The sequence below is a fragment of the Marmota monax genome, unplaced genomic scaffold (genome assembly GCF_021218885.2).
Source record: "Marmota monax isolate L192 unplaced genomic scaffold, Marmota_monax_Labrador192_F-V1.1 WCK01_AAM20220418_F8-fsc00121, whole genome shotgun sequence".
NCBI classification, from domain to species: domain Eukaryota; kingdom Metazoa; phylum Chordata; class Mammalia; order Rodentia; family Sciuridae; genus Marmota; species Marmota monax.
In genome coordinates, this window is record NW_026693351.1 from 5493145 (window position 1) to 5510590 (window position 17446).

General features: G+C 34.7%; 1 protein-coding gene across 1 annotated transcript in view; it reads right to left on the minus strand.

Annotated features, from left to right (window-relative positions):
* Dpp10 (dipeptidyl peptidase like 10) overlaps positions 1 to 17446 on the minus strand; it is a 102703-nt gene that overhangs the window by 25485 nt on the left and 59772 nt on the right. The window contains exons 13-14 of the mRNA XM_046456887.2: positions 2108 to 2302; positions 1372 to 1426 (exon numbers count right to left, since the gene is read on the minus strand). Of these exons, the coding sequence (XP_046312843.2) occupies positions 1372 to 1426; positions 2108 to 2302 (250 nt within the window). The remainder of the gene's footprint in view (positions 1 to 1371; positions 1427 to 2107; positions 2303 to 17446) is intronic.

A 17446-nucleotide genomic window follows, 5' to 3' on the forward strand; every position in this document is an offset into this window, starting at 1 on the left:
GTAGCTAGAATTTCCATGTCTTTGGAATGACCACTTTCTTATACGTTTTCACTTTTTTACTAACATGCTTTTCATTACTGATTTGTTCTCATTTCTTCATTTGTTTGCACTTATGTTTTCAGGTAGTACTATACACAAAATATTTTCATTGACCCATTAACTATTACTGACAACAAAATTAGAATTTATAAATGTACTGCAGGCATCTGAAGTCAGGGGAGCATGGTAGTCATCTGTGCTAATTCATGTTTTACTCATTTGTTAAGTGAGTTTTTTTAATGCACCTACCTGTCAGTATATAACACTAAAATTTATATTCCAGTAAAATCAGCAGTTATTTCAAGCCATTGATTTCCAGGTTTACATATGAAAAGTAGAAATATGTTTATATCCATGAACACCAAGAATTCATCTCTAAACTAAATTAATTCAAGGGCCCCTCCCTGTCATTTTACTATCCTGATATCATATTGACTAGAAAGGTGCATAAAACAAGTGCTCCACAAAAATCTATTGAAGTCAGTGCCAGGAACTGTGGTGAATGATGGTGATCCCAGCTAATGGGGAGGCTGAAGCAGGAGAATCACAAGTTTAAGGCCAGCCTTGCAAGTTAAAGCCCAGCTCCAGCCTTAATAACTTAGTGAGATCCTGTCTCAAAATTTTTAAAAAAAGTAAATATAAAGTGCTGGGTATATAACTCAATGATAAAGCACCACTGAGTTTAATCCCCAGTAACCAAAAAAGAAAAAAAAGGATACACACACACACACACACATACACACACACACACATATATGCATGTATATGTAGTAAATATCTTCCAGAGAACATAGAACAAATTATTATATTAGTTTCTAGGCCTCTGCCAATCTTTCTTAAGGATGTGGTACTTGGTGTTCCTACGGTGGAGAATATATAGCAGCAAGAGATTGGGTTGACTGGTTTCCTGTCCTTATTAAGGTATTGACTTAAATGTCATCTTATTAGAGGGCCCTTTCCTGACCAATCTATTAGCATTAGACATTTCTGCAGTACCCTTTTATCCATCTTTTTTTTTTTGTTTTCCTCATGAGACTCCTTACTATATGCAATTATGTTTACCAACGGTTTACTGTTTCCCCCCTCTAGATGAAAATATGGTCTTTCCCCCATTGCTGCTCTAACACCAGGCACCAACTAGATTCTCAACAACAACAAAAATTGCTAAATTAATAAATAATTAATGTATTCAGTATGAACCAGGGCAGTTTTTCTCAGGGAAAATACAAAACTAAATATAATGAAGACTATAATTATCTACATATTTACAAACATATGCACAATAAGTGTATATATGAGTGGATAGATAGATGTGATATTTGTACCACTTACCTTCCCAAAAATGCTTAATCTTTTGGAGTCAATGTATGGCAGTTTCAGTAAAAATCTGCAATGATAAAGAAAAAAAAATATATAGTTTATCTTGAGTCAAATGTACATGTGAATGAAGTTACACTGAACACATACACAAACACAAACACAACCATGAGATTTACTGACTAGTTCCATTCATGTGGAAGGGTTATATATTCGAAAATCTTGCTTCTCAAAGTGGTGGTCTAGCAGTTTTGTATCACCCGGGAGCATGTTCTAAATGCAGAATCTTCAGCTGCATTTCAGGCTTACTGGGTAGACATCTCTATTTTCAAAATACCTTCACTGACTTCTGTGTACTGTGGTAAACAACCTATGAATTTCCTGAAGTCACTTTTTCATTCAAGCATAATAATAGTCCTTAAAAAGTATTTAGAGTATTGTAACTAACTGGGCAAATAACACACATTATGGAATATTATAAATAAATAATATAGTGATGTAATGTCCCTTCCATTTTCATAAATCCAAAGTAAATTCTAATTCTATATGAGAAATATAATAATACTTTTATTATAGCACTAAGGGTGTTAGGTACTTGAAAAAATATACTACAGATATATTCTTAACTGAGAAAATTGCCCAATCAATAAATTAGAAACCTCTCAGTCAGTGGGTAATAGTATGTGTAATATACTATACCTATATTGTCCTAATTACAGCAACTATAATAGAAAAATTTGCCTCCACTTACTTCACAGCTGCTATTTGGTCCTTTACTTCGATTGATCCTAATCTTCGATGAATCTCCTGTAAAATTTTGAGGCCCTGGAATCCACTTCCTCTGCCATCAAATCTTGCTATAATCACATTATCCGTATCAATAAGGACAGAATCCCAGTCTATGTGGAACTTATCTGTAACCAGCTGGCCTCCTGGTTCTTCATCCCTGAAAATGGCAACATATTGGATCAACATGGGAGTGATTGACAATCTGGGAAAATTTTTAGCTTTCATGCTTACAAGTCAATGAGAGTTATGGAAAAGGCCTGTGTTGGCTACTATTTTTTTTTTGATAAATATTGATGATAAATCTGAAGGTAAAAAGAATCATTTTCCTTTGTAAAGTTTTAAATGAACAATTCTCTGAATGACATGAAAGTATATCTTAAAACTGCATAGTTCAGATGAAGAAAAATGCATAGTGATTTCTGTAGATATTTCTAAAGAATGATTGGCATGTTGACAAGTCTGTCTTCACTGTATTTCTTCAAATGTGTTTTAGAAATGTCTTTCAGGTGGTTCGTAAGGGTTGAAGGGTCTGAGAGAGAACAGAACCAATTAGGGAAACCATATGAATTTAACAGGAAAACTACCACCCTAAAGAGTGTCAGACTCAAAAAGAAATACTGCATTCAAGTTTCCTGGGCCTCCCTCTTGGTCATGGAATTCCCACAAGTATTCGACAGAGAGAAAAATTGTTTTTCAACACTGAGGTTGACAGCAAGGAAAGGGAAACAGACTCACAGATGTTTGAAAAATCAGAAAGCTAGATGTAAAGAAGGACACCCAAATTATGAAGCATGAACTTTCTCTCTAGAGGAAAAATGTGGGTACAAATTTTTAAACGTCAGCCTTAAATGATGTTTTATTATTTCATTTTCTAGAATACAGAAAAGCTAAAACACAAACTCTCTATCTAGGTCCAAATCCAGATACAGTTCAAACAAGTAGTCAGTCATGTATATGATAGATACAAAGAACATAAAGACACCAAACTGAAAAAAAGTTCATTGTTAGTGGAGTCACACAACAGAAATCCCCAACCCCATTTACTCTCCAAGGGAAAGATACCAAACTCCTGCCTTCATGTTTATGCAAATATTTATCTAGAGGCACCAATTCACAAAGCAATCCTCATTAGCAAGCATTTGGGTTATAATGTTTACTAAAGTAAATAACCTCTCAGGAAGAAATGGAAGTGAGCAGATAAAGGGACTATATGGAAGCCATGATTGACAAAGAAGGAAATAGGGGGGAAGATGGGACCTTATTGAAAGCTGTTATGGGTTGACTTTTGTTCTCCCCAAATTCCTGTTAAATCTTTGCCCCCCAGTACTTCAGAATGTGATTTTATTTAGAGAAAGGGTCATTTAAGGGACAAAGATAAAATGAGACCATTAGCTTGGGCTCTGATCCAATCTGACAGTTGCCCTGGTTTGAAGTGGAAATTTGCACCCCAAAGAGACCCAAAAGAGGTACTTGCAGAGACACTGCCTGTGCATAGGTGGCAGCAAGGTGTGACCATCTGCAAAGCCCAGAAGAGAAGCTTCAGAGGAAACCAACCCTGAAGAACCTTGATCTTGACATCCAGCCTCCAGAACTGAAAATTAATTTCTCTTCTTTAAGATAACCAGTCAGTACTATTGATTTATTTATGTTAACCCTAGAAAACTAATACAAATATCTTTTGTGATGTAAGCAGAAAATATCTTATATATCTGATCAGAAAACATCTTTTCTAATCTAAGCTTAAAAGTCATTAAATCTTTACACTACTAAAATTTAATTAACCTTTTAGAGGAAGAAGTTGTCGGTTACGTGGCTTATTACATTTATGAATAAGGGAACATTATTAAAAAATATAACATGCAAATTATTTAATCAGGTCTCCCTCCATTCCTTTCTAAATCTCACATTTAACAGTGATCTTATGACTCAAATCTGGATCTACCTTGTCCTTCCCCAAAATTTACATACTTAGCCTTCTAAAAATTTTTGCATTTTATTTTTTATATTACTTCTTGAAACCTTATTTTCTGATCATAAAGCTGGGAATTAGCTACTGTACATGTCCATATGTCCTAACCTAGAATTATGATTGCCTCATTAACAATGAAGTCTGTTTTATTTCTTGTTCCCAGGTGATACTGATATAGTTTGAGTAGCATGTGAGGACTGGCATGAATCATTATGCATAATACCATTTCTGCTTTATGTAGGACACAGCCAAAACTTGTTGAACTAGACCTTTTCAGGAAAAACAGACACCTAAAGTTTAAAATGAAAAGACTTTAAAACACTTGAGTTGACATAAAGATACTGTATTTTGAAACTTTGGGATTTACTGCAAATATTATGATTCATAGAAGAAAAGATACCAAAGATTGACTTCAACCTTTAATATTTAACTGTAAAAATACCAAAGTTTGAGTCTCAACTTCACTTTGAACATAGGCAAGATACTAAAGCTCTAAGACCCTTTTTCTCTATCAATAATAGTGGTAAAATACTAACCTGTGTCCCTCAAAGAGATAATCGTAGGCATTAAATGACACAGTGTATTTGAAAATGCTAAATGAAGTACAATGAGCAAATCCATATGGGGTGCATTGAACAATACAAACTGTTTTTATTATTTTATTTTGAGCTTATGTTGAGCTATTTACTTACTGTCCAAAGTGGAGTAGAAAAGGGTTTTGACTAGTCATACAGAGATTAAACTGGGCAATATCTATAGATAAAACACAATCACAAAGTTGAATGAGCTATTATGTCATTGGGACATTCATTTTTCTAAATGGACCAATGATAGCTAAAGCCTTATAAGAAAATATTCTGCTTTTAATTTAGGACTGTCCAGGTTGGACTCTGGTAGCAGTATTAAGAAGGCATAACAAGTTTCATTAATTTGGAAGATGTAATTTTCCAAGTTACATGAGATTCATTGCATTGTTCATAGCTATTTTAGGAGTTCTCACCTAAATTTAGCCAACATGTGAAAAATCAGACATTTTATGGCAGACATACAAATTATTTTAAAATACAGTCTAAAATATGCCATATTTCAAAATTGTAATCAGTAAATAACTACACATTTTTCCAAAAAAAAAAAAAACATTCAGTCTCTGACTACATATTTGCAACACCCACAGTTAACAATCCTATTTCTCTCCATTAATCTCTTGTCTAAATTGACATTTTTAGCTTCAGTGTTGTATTTCTAACTTTTTAATGTTAAATGGCAAATTGTATTGATATAGTATGCATCAAATATCTTGAATTCATTTCTTTAATTGGGTGTGTTGTTCATTCATTTTTGGTGCATAATGTAGATATAGATATTTCGAAAAAAAAGAACATGGATTTTGGTGTTAATCACTGTCATTACAAGGAACAAACCAGGTGATTGGAGGAGTACAGTGGAGATTAATTGTTCACACAGGGTTAGAAATAAAATGCAGGGTTTGTTTTGTAAATAAATCCAAGAAAAGAGTACTCATTCAGCCAGGGAGGTACTGCAAAATATGCGTTGGTAGGAATAATCCCAGGGAATGTAATAATCTACCATATAGTGAATAGATCACACAACTCAAGGGTATATTGAGCTCCAACTAACTGTCTTTTCTTTTCTTTTTTTTTTTTCTGTATGTCTTTCTTATTTTTCTTACACAATCCTTTGTTTTAACCCTCCGTCTTAGAAGTCTCTGGGAACCCATAGAGAGGGGATTGTTTCAAGGTTAAGGTTGGTGATATACAAATTTGTTGAAATTTGTGAACAACAGAATAAATTCCATCTGTTTTAAGGAGTGGAAAGATCACAGAAATATGAAACTTGTTTATTTCCTAACACAATCAGCAGAATCAAATTAAGGCAAAAGTCTTTTTTAGAAATTCAGTTCTTCAAGGGCAGAATTCTCACCTACTTCAATATCTGCAACACTGGATGTGTCAGAGTGGATGAAGAGTTCACAATACAAGGATGTAATAAAATACAGAAGCACAAACAAAACAAACAACAACCCAGAAATCTTTAAATTGACAGAACAATACACCTTTTTATGACATGAGTACATTACTTATACAAACAGTAAATTTAAAAACAGATCAGGTTCATGAAGTGGCATTTAAGTGAAAACAGGGTTAAAGTTACATTCAGAAGACAAAGGTCTTGGTCCTTGACTTTGCTACCAATCCTGCTGGGTTACCTTGAACAATTCTGTGCTTTTAAAATTTTTATTCTCTGTTTCTATTATTAAATATTTGGTAAACAGTTAAAATCACAAATAACCAGGATAGTAGATTTTGTTGTTTCTTCTTCTTTGTGAAACAGTATCTCACTAAATTTTTCAGGCTGGCCTTAAATTTGCAATCCTCCTGCTTCCGCTTCCTGAGTAGGTGGGATTGAAGGCAGGCACCACCATACATGGGGATTTATTTTTATTTTTTGATTGACATATTATTTGTAAGTACAGTACATTAGAAAAAACAACAACAAAGACTTTTCCTTATCAGTAAAAGTTTGGTTGTAATAAATGGAAGAAAGTATACTATTTTCTAATACAAGCAATTTCCATGACTGGTCCACTGTGTGACAGAATTTTAGCACTGCTTTTCTGTTAGCTGCATATCTGTGTTGAACCTACTGGGGAAGTGGAAGAAGGAGACATAGAAAGAATTGCTTATAGTCATATATCATTTTTTGTTCTCTTTAGCTTAAAATAGATTGACTCTGCTGCATTAGGGTTCTGTGAAGAGACAGATTTATTGAGAAACAGGTATTACTATTTTAATTCTAGATAAAATGAACAAAAAATAAGTATAAAAGTAAAAGTAAAGAATGGAAATGGAGATCAATGAAAAGAAAGAAAATGGATCTGTCAAAGAGCCACATCCCACTAAATTACAAAAAAAAAAAAAAGTCAATTGTCAATGCTTCTGACTTTGTTATTTAGGAGAAAATTTATTTTATGGTTGTTGAGAGCCACAGCCGAAGGGGCCCCAGCAAACTTCCAGCTGCCGGCTGATGATTGGCTCACAGCGGCCCCAGCAACATCTAGCTGATTGGCTCCTCTGCGGTGATGCTCATTGGGCTGTTTCCCTGCCCTTTCAGACCACGGAGCTGCTCATTGGGGGACTTTTTTGGCTCCGCCCACGTGACCCAGCCAATCGGCCTCAAGAGCAGGAGGATTGTGGGAGGGGGAGAGAAGCTTGTGTGGGAGAGAGAGGCTTGTGGAAAGCCGGTGGTGGCAGTTGAGGCTCTGAGGGTTTTTCCTGAGAGGCTGTTTTGTTTGGCGTGTGTGGTTCTAAAAATAAAGTTAGTTTCTTTTGACAAGTGGCTCCTGATTGTGCCCAGCCAGACTGCGGCATTTGGTGGCTCGCACGGGGAGCGACTGAGGGGAGAACAGCAGCCGATTTGGATTCCAGAAAGATTAACTAAAGCGATTTCTACAGACCAAAAAGAAGATGATTTGGCTCAAATCCATAACAACTGATATCCAAAACTCCAGTTTGGCTATTCTTACATCTGCAACAGAACCAGGATGCTTTTTTCAATATCTATTTTATTATTGCCCTTTGCCATACCATGAAGTTCTATTTTTTTTTTTGAGCTCATACAGACCTAGGTTAATGTTTTGCTGATCAGTTCTATTTTTTGACTATAGAGTTTTTAAACATTGCAATGGAGATTTCACCTGTAAAAAGTTATAAGGCCTTTACTATAATGTTATGTGTTGTATGTATTATATTATGTGTGCACACTTGTGTTTTGTGTTATATGTTTGAATGTATGTATGTCCATATATCATATAAGATGAGCGCTCATGATAAAATGGATCCAAATATTTTTTTTTCACGTGATTTATATGGTTTAATTTAAATTGGGTAAACAACTGTTGAGGATTGTTTTAATATGTAAACAAAAAAGAAGGTTAACAGGTCTGTTTGTTTACTTTCACCTTTCCTTTTCATTATATTTAATAATTCTCTTAAAGACAATGTAAATTGTTAAGAAAATTGTTTTCTTTTAGTGCCTTCTGGAATGTTACATAATTTTTTCTTTAGCCATTATTGCCAGAATTCCTATCTTCATCCCAGTGCTGGTGAAGTCAAAGATAAAACCAATCTACAGCTTCTACAATAGCCATCACTGAACTGCTTGCAGAACTTGCCTGGACACATTGTGAGCTCACCTGTATGCCTTGTGAACTATCTGTTGGTGCAGCGACTTGTGGTAGTGTTGGGGTATTTTTGCTGATGATGTCACCGGTGGTACAATTTTTCAAAGGAGCCCTCAATTGGCTTAATGTCATGGCATTTTGCATCCTCCTCTACTAGTGATGGTCTAAAATTTGGGGGCCAAAACAGAGAGGGGGAGATGTTGAGAGCCACAGCCAAAGGGGCCCCAGCAAACTTCCAGCTGCCGGCTGATGATTGGCTCACAGCGGCCCCAGCAACATCTAGCTGATTGGCTCCTCTGCGGTGATGCTCATTAGGCTGTTTCCTTGCCCTTTCAGACCACGGAGCTGCTCATTGGGGGACTTTTTTGGCTCTGCCCACGTGACCCAGCCAATCGGCCTCAAGAGCAGGAGGATTGTGGGAGGGGGAGAGAAGCTTGTGTGGGAGAGAGAGGCTTGTGGAAAGCCGGTGGTGGCAGTTGAGGCTCTGAGGGTTTTTCCTGAGAGGCTGTTTTGTTTGGCGTGTGTGGTTCTAAAAATAAAGTTAGTTTCTTTTGACAAGTGGCTCCTGATTGTGCCCAGCCAGACTGCGGCATATGGTAGTCTATGAATTTTTAATGGTAGGGTAGTTTTAAACACTGTATTTCTTGCTTTAAGTCTGAAATTTCCTTCATAGGGTTTTATAATAAGTGATGATTTAGCTGATTTATATATATATATATATATATATATATATATATATATATATATATACACACATATACATATGTATATACACCTACACACACACACACACACACATACACACACACACACATATATCTGGAGTCTAAAGAAGTTTGCCTTATTTCAAGTAATATATATGTGCATATATTCACATTGGATAAGGACCTCTTGGGTCAATTCCTTTATTTATTATCCTTAAATTCCTTCTACTGCATTGATTTTCCTACATGAAGAAATGGCAGAGTAAATATGGTATATATTTGTTTCATCTTTTACAGAATAACATTACTTTTTTCCTGTCAGAGAACTCTTCTTTTACAGAAATTATTAATATAATCTTCACATTTTTTACCTAAGTTAATAAGTTCTTGGTTGAATTTCTTTTCTTCTGAATCATAACCAGTGAAGTGTTTGATATGATCAAAGTTGTTCATACAGATACCCACATCCAATTTTCCAGTTACTAAGATACTATTTCTGGCAGTGATTATGATGAGGTCTACCTCATAATAAACAGATAATTAGTATTTCCAAGTGTTTCATTTTCCCAGTGCTGTGACCAGAAGACCTGACAAGAACAGTTAGAGGAGAAAAAGTTCATTTTGGGTCTCACAGTTTCAGAGGTGTTGGTCCATAGATGGCTGGCTCCATTGCTCTGTACCCGAGGTGAGGCAGAACACAGGGGTACAAGGATATGCCAGAGGACAGCAACTCAAAACAAGAAAATCAGGAAGTAGAGAGAAGCCAAGAGAGATACCATGTGGGATGTGACCAGTGAGGCTATATGGGAGGAGCTGAACAAGACCTTTGGAAACGACATCATGGTGCAATGTGCCAAGATGCTGGAGGTGAAGCTACAGGACTTGTTAGCCCAGCTGGATTTCATTCTTGCTTTGGTCCCATCGGTTCATTCCATACCCTGATTTCTCCACATGGAAATGTTTAATCTATGCCTTTTTTATATTGGATATATGTAAATAGTTTTTGATTTTTATAGGGAAAACATATGACAGTTACCTTGAGTCTCAGAAGAGACTTTGGACTTGGACTTTTCAGCAATCCTGAAACTGTGATGGCTATAGTGAGTCTTGGAACCAGACTAAAAGTATTTTGCATTGTGAGATGAACATGAACCTTAGGGGGTCAAGGTTGGAATGCTATGGTTTAGAGATGAGGTGTCCCTCAAAAGCTCATGTGTGAGGCAATGAGAGAAAGCTGAGAGGTAAAATGATTGGGTTCTGAAAGCTTTAACCTAATCAGTGCATTAATCCTGTGATAGGGATTAACTGGTTGGTAATTATGGGCAAGTAGAGTGCCCCTTGAGGTGGGTGAGTGATTGGGGGTATGCCTTTGGGATATATATATTTTGTGAGCCAGGCTTAGTGTTTCTGCCTCCTGGTACCATGTCCTAAGTTACTTTCATCAACTATACTCTTTCATGGTGATGTTCTGCTTCACCTTGGACCCTAAGGAATGGAGTTGGTCATCTATGAACTCAGACCTCTAAACCGTATGCAACAAATCAACATTTCCTCCCCTAAAATAATTTTTGATTATAGCAGTGGTAAAACTAACTTATCTGGCTGGGGATGTGGCTCAAGGGGTAACACGCTCGCCTGGCATGCGCGGGGCGTTGGGTTCGATCCTCAGCACCACATAAAAATAAAATAAAAATGTTGTGTACACTGAAAACTGAAAAATAAATATTAAAAAATTCTCTCTCTCTCTCTCTCTCTCTCGTTAGTTTTTTTTTTTTTAAGAGAGAATAAAAGTGATTGAAAATTAATACAATTTGAGAACTTACTTGGTAGATAAGTTAGTTTTTTTTTTTTATCTACCAAGTAAGTTCTCAATTTGTATTAATTTTCAATCACTTTTATTCACCAAACTTCATTCACAGACCTTGTCCACTGTTAAATATTTCAGGAAAAAAAACCTTTTCATTAATGATATAAATATTATTGGGAAGTAGGAGTAGAACTGTTGAAAGGAATACAGGCAGTGTGGGGATTAAACAAAACTGAACTGACGTGTAGCCCAGTGGCTTTAAACAACTGACTTTCCTTCCTACATTTGCTTATCTTTTGCAAGGAGGATGAGAGTTATGACAACAATTAAAAGAGTATAACAATATTTAAACAAATCTATGCAAATCTATACATGTATATATACATGTGTGTGTGTGTGTGTGTGTGTGTGTGTCTGTAAAGTTTATCCATGGTAGGTATCCAGTAGTTTTTACCCAGTTCTGGCCATTTACCTTCCATCCTTTTCAGAAGGTGAGCGAACCAAATCTGGCTATTTCTATGCAACTCTACATTGATAACTTCTGTATCTATATTCAAGAACACAGTTTCTTAAGGAAAATGAACTTTGGTCAACAAAAGTGTTCTAGACACCCATTCTATATGCACAAATACAAATAATTTTAAGATCTATTTTTATGAATAAACTATTATATAATTCTATCTAAAATAGTTGATATATAATATAGCAACATCTTTGCTGACTTGAGTTGCAGTTGTTTAGCAGTAACTATGTCCATTTCAAAGCAAAAGAATTGTCTTTTGCATCTGTTTATGATACTAAGCATAAATCCATTGAGTGAATGACTGTCCCTTTGTAAGTCTATCACCCATGTGTTCAAAGTATCTTATAAGCTTCTTCAGAATTGGATTAGTGCTTTCAGTTTCTTTTTAAATTGCATCGATTCAGAGGCGTCTCTCTTCTCAGTTGTAGTTTATTTGAAAGAAAAATGTCTTTAGTATTTCCGCTTCTTATTCTTGGGTGGGTCAATCCACTACAATTTAGGGCAATTTAATATTGCTGTCTTTTATTGTAGATAAATGTGAAAAAAGCTGCAGTTAAAGCTTTTTCTTAATCAAAAAAAAATATTTTTTAAAGTTTTAAAAAAAATTTGGCAGTGCTGAGGATTGAACCCAGAGCCTTGCACATTGTAAGCAAATGCTCTACCACTGAGTTACATCCCCTGTTTTAATCTAAGAATTTTTTCTTACTAGCACATTATAATTATACATAGTAGCGGGATTCGTTTGACATACTGTACATACTCGTAACATAATTTGGCCAATTTTATTCCCATTATCTCCCCATTCCCTTGTCTCCTCCATCCTGCTGAACCCCTTCCTATTCCCCCTACATGTCTCCTTTCTAGTCTCCTGTAGTTCTATCCACTCCTTCTTTCCCTTTTGTTCTCTCTAGCTTCAATTTATAGGAGAAAACAAAACAATCCTTGACTTTCTGAGTCTGTGTGTTTCACTCAACATGATTTTTCTATAGATCTATTCATTTTCCTGTAAATGACATAATTTCTTTCTTTATGGCTGAGTAAAAACTCTATGGTGCATATATACCACATTGTATTTATCCATTCACCTGTATTTCATTTTGTTTTTGAAATAAAGTTTCACAAAAATGCACAAGCTGGCCTTGAACTTATAATCATCCTAATTCACCTAGTCCCTGGAGTATTCAACAACATGACCAGATTCAAGTTTTAAAAAATTTCTTAAAAAAAAAACAATGATTTTCGTTTTACGGCTTTTTACCTGCAGATTTGAGAAAGTCTTTTGCATTTATAAAAACTGAACTCCATCCTTCTTCTCACTTCCCTCCTCTTCTCCCCGTTTCCCTTGTTCCATGATCAATTATTACCTACTGAAAGCATTCTTTTTTTGCATGAAGTGAATTTGATCCTATTTTGATCTTTCTCTTGAATAGAAGCCAGAGATTGTCTCCTTAGCCAGATGCAAAAATTGTGTAATAACTCTCATGAGAGCAATGAAGAAAAAGTGGAAACCAGTTCTTTATATCAAATTATTTATATTGTAACAGGAAGCCAAAACTGAAAGCTTATCAGTAAAGGTTGAAGCACTGAACAGCATGGATATTAATGAGCCAGCTCTGAAACTCAAAAATGGACTGTTAGTATTATCCACACAAAATTAACCTCAGGATAAACATCTTAGACATCATATGAAAATATCAGAACAGAACCAATAGAAAAGGGCCTCAGGGACATCTCCTGCACAGAAAATGTGAAATGAAATGGAAGGAAGCTACTACCTCCTAATTGTCTCTGCTGTCAAAGTCTTACTACATTAATTCTTATCCTTTGGCCAGTTTCTATTTGGGACAATTTCTAATGGAGTAGGTGAGGATGTAGAAAGAAAAAGGGGGTAGAAAGATTTTCCTTTTATTTTCTGGGAACAGTTATATCCCCATGGAACTAGAATACCATTTCTCAATTCCCTTGCATTTAGAGAAGGTCACACCTAAGTCACAGTTAAATGACATGTTAGTATATCTTATAAACAGACCAAGGACAGAGAATCTATCCTGTTCTTCATGTGTTTATATCTCATGTAAATAAATCTCTTATGAGAAGCTCTGCTTTAGAAAAGACAGTGAAAAATATTCTAGTGCTGACTTAATATGGAAGTATAAAAACAGAACAAAGTATATTCTAACAAAAGAACCAAGTGACAATCTTCACAACAAACTGAGGTTTGTCCATTTCCTCAAGGAAAGTACAAGTCAGCCTGAGTACAACATTGAGACCTGCAATACATAGTGTATATACAGTAAAAGAAGTGGAATTATAATATTCAAGTGGATGCTAATTACATGCAAACTTTGAATCTCCATTTTGGCCTTCAGTAATGTATGGTATACATATTTTTAAAACTTTATTTCTAATCCTTTAGCTAGAGTATAGAAATTTATTTTTCAACTAAAATGTTACTATATAAACATAGAGACATTTCAATCTTAACTGACATTGTTCTGTCAATTGAATAATAATAATTTAAAAAAATAACTACAGTACTATAAGCAGGTATTAGTAGTAGAACAATTTTATAATTTAATAAATTAAGGCACAAATTAAAAAAAAAAACTATAGATCATAAAGAAACAAATGACTATCTGTTTAAGAGAACATAATTATAATACTGGATATCAGAATAATATTCACTGAAGATATCTGGTATACAAATGATTATATCTCCAAAGAAAAATAAAATTGGAATTATTATTATTATTATTATTATTATTATTATTATTATTATTATTATAAAATGGAGTTTTCCAGAATAGAATTAAGATTTAGATGTTGAACAACCATTACTTATTTACTAAGTTCTAATTCTAGTCTTTTGGAATGTATACTACATCTTTTTTCATGCCTTTTGCCTTATAATTATTTAGGAAAAACTAATAAAAGCCTGCCAATGTATTCTCCTGCCAAGTTTTCATCTGTTAATAAATATCAACATGTAGCACATTATCCACTACTTTTAACCCTAAAGTATCCTTACTTGTAAAATGGTAATTCTAATCTCTGTAAAACTCTGTTTTACATTTTAAATTGTAGTAAGAAATTCATAGTGACATTAATATGCATTACCTACAGTGTGAAAGAACAAGGTTAAAATGTTTGAGGGGAAAAAATGAAATGATCACCTTCTCTCCTTCCATTACTTAGATTAAATGCCACTGTCTTTTCTCCTTTTAATAATCCCCAGTATATTAGAATATGGGTACATTTTCCATCCATTTAAATGAGGGAGATTAATAAATGTGAGGAATTTAAAACCTGAGTTTTGAATATCATTACATGGTAAGGTAATAATTGCTCTTTGAAATAAATATTAGCCCTCTCTTGTCCATATCAGACAAGTATATGTGTTATTTTTGCATGAAACTGAATTCAAAATGAATGAGCATTTAGTATGAAAAAAGAATTAAGGATCACATAATGTTAGAGGTTTTTGGAATATATCTGTCTCTACCATTGTGAAACAAAACAAATTTACCTCTGGTCATCTGATTTGTTCAAAGTCTAGGAATCTACAACACAAATAAAGAGTGTAAAGACTTCCCATTAAGTGAACTTTTTGTTTAGAATCAGAATTTTATCAAAGAGTCTGGACTGAGAATTTGATCTTTCTCATAGAATATTCAGGAACTCAGTTACTTTCCGTGATCAAAATTTTACACCAAAGCACTAATATGATGCACATGGAAAATGTTGTATTCCAGAGATTATTGTGCATTGTGAAGTGGAAAGAAGAAGGACATTAGAATTTGTCTCTATAAAAGCCTCTTCTGAGTTAGGTTAGTGTTATTTGATAATGTGCCAATAATTATAATACAGTGAATTGTGTAGGCAAACAGTATTAAGAGCAGAGAGAGTAGTGGTTTAGGATCCAAAAAATAAATGAGCAAAATTTCAGTTCAAAACCTAGTTTTGCTGTGTTCATATCAGGAATAATATACATGATATATTCTATTCATAATTTTCTTGTATTAAAATTGAGACAAAAATATTTATCTCATGTGGTATCTGTAAGCATTTAAAACAGTCCATGCATCCTTATCATAAGGCCTCTTACACAATAAGCAATCATTAGTATCTATTACTAATCGTTACAATTAAAGGAGAAAAGTTGAATGATCTAATTGGAAAGACATAGTGTGAAGACATAAAAATCAGTCCACATTTATCCGAATCCAGAAAGACCCTAAGAGAAATGAGAAACTCAGCTCTCATTTTACTACACAGAAAACTAAGCCACAGAGGAGTTGACTTGTATAGAGGCTAAATTTATACACATTATAAAGTCTGAAGTCATTTGCTTCTTTCTGTTTGCCCACCTCATTTCATTCTTGATGAACACTTAGGCTGATTGATTTATATACTTTTCTGTTCATGTACCAGTGCATTCATTCTATTGATTTTTACTGAATACCGATAATGTTCCAATTCTTGTTCCAATTCCAATCCCTATCCTTTCCATCAAGGACTTGTGAGTTTAACAGAAGAGAGAGCAAAGCATTATTAATATCTGTTATGATTACATGTTTACAACAGAGTTGTGCATAGAATTATCTAGAGATATATGTTAAAGAAGTAGTAGAATTTTTCCAGTGGGTCAAAGAAACTAAGTGCACTACTAACTGTATAAACACACAAAGGAAGGATCAAGAAGGTGGAGTTTCCTGAGTGAAGTGGTTTCTGATATAAGAATGCCAGATTTATCTTTGGGGAAGGAGCTGGTTGGTGTGAGAGCTACATTTTTAGATAGGAATTTCAACAAGTTTGCCCTGAGGGTACAATTGAAAAGCATCTAAGAGAGGTCACAGCTGCAAACCAAAGGAAAGGAAGTGTGGGTAGAGAGGAAGGTGGCAGTCTAGAACTGAATCATCCCACGAGGATGTCTGGCTGTTGTGGGGCTTGAAGAAGATGAACTCTCAGGAAATACTAGTGAATCAAGGCAAGAATTTATGGTTCCATGAGCTGGATGCTAATCACAATCTTAATCTTTCTCAATGTTAAGGGAATGAAAAATATGTATGTAAAACCAGGGACAGTGTCATCTCAACTGTTGGATATGAGTGACTGGAGAACTTCACACACTATGAGTGAATTAGTGAATTATATCATGCTATTTAACACTAATTATAAAGAAAACAGCTCAAAACTAGCTCACTTCTATCAAGATGACCAAATTATAGGACTCTGGTGTATAAAACTTTGAATGATGAGAATACTTGGATAAAAATAATAATGTTCTCCAGTTAGAATTTCTTTGTGGGAAAAGGAATGAGTGTGACCATACTTATATGCTTTTTGAATTTCATCCATTTATTCACTCACTACGTATTTGTAGAGTGACTCTTTTTGCAAGAACGAGGTGCTAGAAGGAATGCACAAATCAATCAAGCATTGTCTAATACATGAAATGCATAAAATAAATGGCTTTAAAACTGTATTAAGATATTTAAATATTCCTTTAACTACAAATTATTTCTCTAAGTACTCACTTCCAGAATATGGATCTTGCTTCAGAATCTTTGGTAAAAATCTACTGGGAGTCAGAATTCCAAAAAATCATCTAAGAGTATCCTCATAAAAATAAAAGTTGAAAAAGTCTTAACACAGCCAATGTGTCTCAAGATCGATGAAGGAGGCTTGCAGAAGGTTGTCCATGTAAGAGGAGGAGAGCACTAGGGATGGCGATAGAATATAGATGGAGTAGGAAGGAGATTGGAAGAAAGCTTTGGGAAGGTTAGCCTTGATGGATGACCAGGGGTTCTCTGGGATTCAATGAGAGGGAATAAAATTCAGGGAGAAGGGAACAAAGTCAGGGAGGCACAATAAAACATATTGCATTCTGGAAATTCATATAATATTTGCTGCCTCTTCGGATTAGACATTTATCCAGTATGGAAGATATGGACTGATGTAAAAGAGTAGACAGTGGGATGGGATAGATGATGGGCCTGTAGCACAGCACTAAACTCTAAAGTACAATTCTCTGGATTGTTTCTAGGGCCTAGGCTTTTTAGATTCACTTTTTTTTTATTTATCAAATAAGCATGTG